Below are 4,839 nucleotides of genomic sequence, written 5' to 3'. Positions count from 1 at the left end.
ATCTATGCATACCACTGACGAACCTCCTTAAAATGATGTCACATGAATTAACGCATCAATAGTTCTGTAATTCTTTCATTTCGATATTTGTCTCATTTCTCTTTGTTTTTCATCATTGAATGTTCTCGAAACGCTGACGATCGGTGTTCATATTTCTCCACAGTTATACAATGTAGTTAAATTATTGCCCCTCTGTTGGATGACGAATTAGCTTATCAGTATTGATATAGTTTTACTCAGCAACAAATAACCCTAAACATATTAAAAACCTAGATAACAAATCTTACTCAGCGACAAACAACCCTAAAACTACCCAAAAACATCCTTACTCATCCTATCCCAAACATCCCCACTCCTACTCTGCTTTGATCAGTAGCCCAATTACTCATACTGACTGGATATAAGGACCAGAAAAGATGTACAATGGGGGGATGCCGTATTGAGGGATTTTAATCGCGCCTCTTCTTCTCCCGGAGACCCCCACTACCGTATTTCGTCCACGCTTACGTTACTCTGATGCGCCTACCGGCTTCGTGACCACGTGACATCACGTGACTTGAACCTTCTTTATGCGCAAGCGCATGAAGAACGTTGTCGGTCGATGGCGATGGCGGGGGAAAGCTTCCTTGCTGCCAAGACGGCAGTCGCGACCAGGGGTCGGATATTTTATCCCTCGGCCGGAAAGTGGGGACGACGCGACCATGGTGGGGACCAATAGTTGGTGGGGGTATGCACTGATTTTCACGGTACCGCTGCGGAGAGCTTCGCGAACGCGCATGAGCACGCATGAGGGGAATAGTAGCGTTGATCGAAATACGGGCGAAAAACAGGGGAAGCGAGCGTCGAGGGATAAAAGATCCGACCCCTAGTCGCGACTCGTGTTAGCTTCGAGGAGGGAGACAGAAGGCTGACGGCATCTTCGGAGGTAAGTCTGGAAAAGCTCGACTCAGCAATTTCCTGGTGAATACATACACACATTTTAGTGATTCAGCGTCATTCGCCTCATTCAGCTCAATCCCTGATCGCAATTACGAACCCGATCTCGTCTTTGTGTACTGTTCGAAATCGTCTTGTGCCTCCCAGCCACGTTAAAAAAATATCAAGTTAATTAGCATTCTCATCCAGCTGCAGTCGGATACCGGCAATGATAGCATGAGTAAAAACATAAGACTGGCTGAAAAATTCTGCAGCGATTTCTAAAAATAACTCCCCTAAGAATTCCATTCCTGCGGCTTCTGGAGCTGATCCTAAAACACCAGTCATTGCAAGGCACGCGTCTCCTAAAGTGATCCGTGATGAGAAAATGGACGTGGTAAACATTTCGACCTCCATCCGTTTTAGCATTTCATCACGTGCTTTTGCCATAGAATTAGAGATATAGAGTGCGCGTTCAATGCTGAGCATTGTAGCACGAGATGCCAGACGAAGAGAGAGAAAGAGATAGTCGACTGGAGATCTGTCTCTCTCCCACACACCAATAGTGAGGGGGAAAAAGATAAGAGCGGCCATGCCGGCAACATTTGACTGCTACTGCATATGAAATTGCAGACTGTTGTGTGCAAAAAATATAGATTATTATATTTTATAAATGGACTAACTTCGCCACTACGCTGCCGCCGTCGTTGGAAACGCGTCATCCGTCTCCGTACTTGAACATGAGACATATATAGTTTTTTATTTTTTTCACATTGACGCACCAATCCTAAAAATCTNTCGATGTGGTTCTAGCTCTAATAGAGATCGAACGGGATTATTCATATTCTCAATTAGTTATTAATTAAGTAATTTCTATTGTAGTGAAAAAGTTATGAAATTATCTACAGTCATTGAAAGTATTATTCCATACATTTTAACATAATTATGGTATTTTTAATTTGGTGAAGACAATAAAAATCCAGCTTTCCATTAATGGAATGGAAACATTTACTAATTTCAATTAAATACTGATATTCATTAAAATATTACATGCCAATTACTTTTATTCTTACTTCAAATACAAAATATGGTGTACGCTAATGAAAATGAAGTAATGCAAGTGTGACAAAATTTGAGAATGATAAGTAATCTATTTCTGAAGTACTAATCTCGAATTAAGCATAAGGTTGATAATATTAGCGTTCTACGTTTACCTAGTACCTATCGTGCTGGAGGAAAAGCATCGGTACCGGTATCGGTGAGTCTGAACGTCGGTAGTCCGACGCCGAAGCAGTCATTCTGTAGGATTTCATGAACCTATATTGCCGGTACGGGCCCTCCTGTGCTCTTTTTTCGGGCCGCACTTTAACACAGGCGATACTACTCTTTAGTAATCTCTCCTCGGTGTCTCTAGTAAGATTCCTCCAATCTATATTAAGAATTTTGCCTACCTAAACCGAATAACTGATTTCTCTACGATGTGGAAGATGTCTCTTAACGCAGGGAAGACCGAGGCGATTGTGTTCTCCAGAAAATGAGAAGTACCCACGAATAAGTTGATCGTTCAGGGCCTTCCTGTAGAGGGGGCAAAAATTGTCACCTATCTAGGAGTCGTACTAGATATTAGATTATCCTGGCTTCCTGCAATTGCAGACCGTATACAGAAAACCATGAAGGTTGCCTGGGTGCTCAAACTCCATATAGCGCATTCATCAAATCTAAAGACTTGCATTAACCTGGCCATATATGGAATGTGTACCAGGTCGATCCTCACTTACGGCTCTTTAATATGGTGGGAGTCTATCTCTAACATTCGTAAAACTGAAATCGAATGAGTACAAAATAAAATATTTAAATCCATTTTAAGACAAGAACTGCAGAACTTTGCAGGAGGGCTGGCACTTCTTTCATTCAGGATTATATTAAACGGTTCATGTGAGGGTTCAGCACTGACGTTCCTGAGAACCTCATTCGTGACTTGACGAATTTTAATATTCACACAATCCCGTATAGGGTTAAAGTCAAATTTCTCCTACTCAGCAAGTTCAGCGAACTCACTTAATGTGCTTTTCCACTAACATGCTTGCAATTCTGCTGGTGACGGCCTACGACCAGCCTCCTCCCTTGCTCAACGCACGATGCCGGCCTGCTAACCGATTTGATTTTTTGCACTGACTGATTTTCTTTACTAATCTCGTTTATTTACTAAATCTTACATTTGTTTCATGACATTGACATGGTTTGATTACTACTACTATCCGTCTTTCCGATTCATTTACATTTAACCACTTCAACCCTGCCGCTTCTACGGTCATACCATACAACTTCTCCTTCTAGGCCTCGCGCCTTATCTCAGTACCTCACCCGGCTGAAGAAATCATATTAATTCTGCTTGTTGAAATCAGTGGCTTTTTGAAACTTTTCCACTTCCTTATCCATGTCAATCCCGAAATTCTCACTTGATGTTCCTAACAGCAGTCTTATTAATTTTCAAGTCTATCGGTAAGCTGGCTACAGGTGGCAGGCACGATACCTGAAGACGCCTCCACCTATTGACTAGGGTGACTAAACATCGCGGGTTCGAGTGGGGCCTACTTCAAGAATCATCACCATATTGGGGAAAGAAAAAAGCTTGAATACAAACAAATCTCGACTCGAACTCAGAACTCTGAACTGTCAGAACGAATAAAAAATTTAGTCAACGAGCAGATTTGAATGTGTCAGCGTTGTCGAATAGAGTTCAGATCATCTACCAACAGTTTTAAAAGCACAATACTTACTGTTAAAACAATTTTAATAAGTCATTGTTTAAATAGTTTAACACTAAAAACTCTTTAAGTTACTTTAGTAATATAAAATAAATCAGTGTTTGATTATCAGTGTTTATTTAAATTAATATTCATAGATACGTACATTTAGTACAGTTACAAGTGTGTATACCTAGTTTCAGCGTATTACTGGTTTATAGAATAATAATATACTACAATGCGCCCACCAAAAGATTCGATAGTGTGGAAATATTTTGAGAAAAGGTCGAATACAAAAATCATATGTCTCTTATGTGGAGGACAATATAAACTTTCATGGTATACTCCCAATTTGCACGAACATTTGATCCGCAAACATATGGTGAAACGTGAAGTCAATCGATATGTGCACGAAGTAGTTGAAGAGGTGTACAGCGATGAAGACGAGGAATGGGAGATATCTGAGACAACAGCAGAACAAATAACACCTGTTGTATCTACTTCTACTAAAAAGAAATCTAAAAAGAAATCTAAAAAGAAATCTAAAAAGAAAAGTAAAAAGGCACAGAAGCAGGCACATGATAAGGAATTGGAAACTGAGGCAACAGAACTGGGACAATCAAAGATTGACAGATTAAATTCTTTCTTATTAACTATGATTTGTGAAGACTTACAACCCTTAAGCATAGTCGACGACAAGGGATTCATTGAACTTCTTCGTGAACTTGAACCTCGGTATCAATTTCCAAGTCGAAATACCTTAAGACACACCATTTTGCCACAAGTATACAAGAGTGTTAAAGATTTAATTATGAAAAATCTACAGCAAATAGGTTACGTTTCCATCACCACAGATCTTTGGACAAATTTAAATAAGCAATCTTATCTAACAGTAACCAGCCATTATTCTTTACAAAATAAATCATATTCAAATGTTCTGGCCACTAAAGCTTTGTATGAAAATCCTACGAGCGAATATATAACAGATATACTGAGCATTATTTTATCAGAGTTTCAAATATACGAAAAAACTGTTGCAGTTGTAACAGATAATGCTGCATATATGAGAGATGCTGTACGTAATCTGGGATATTTACATTTACCATGTACAGCACTTACGTTAAACTTAATAGTACATGACTCGATTGATGCAGTTCCGGAAATAGTCAATACGATA

The 4,839-nt window shown here is 39.6% G+C and overlaps 1 protein-coding gene across 1 annotated transcript in view; it reads left to right on the top strand.

The window, feature by feature from the left end:
- The first annotated feature begins 935 nt into the window (after positions 1-935).
- The window catches only part of LOC108629303 (zinc finger BED domain-containing protein 1-like), an 8,082-nt gene continuing 4,178 nt past the window's right edge, over positions 936-4,839 (top strand). The window contains exons 1-2 of the mRNA XM_026817183.1: positions 936-960; positions 3,411-4,824. Of these exons, the coding sequence (XP_026672984.1) occupies positions 3,901-4,824 (924 nt within the window). The 5' untranslated portion in view covers positions 936-960; positions 3,411-3,900. The remainder of the gene's footprint in view (positions 961-3,410; positions 4,825-4,839) is intronic.

Source organism: Ceratina calcarata, unplaced genomic scaffold, assembly GCF_001652005.2.
Source record: "Ceratina calcarata isolate Rehan_Ccalc_2016 unplaced genomic scaffold, ASM165200v1 scaffold561.2, whole genome shotgun sequence".
NCBI lineage: Eukaryota > Metazoa > Arthropoda > Insecta > Hymenoptera > Apidae > Ceratina > Ceratina calcarata.
Note: the sequence above shows the minus strand (reverse complement) of the source record. Positions and strands in the feature narration are given on the sequence as shown.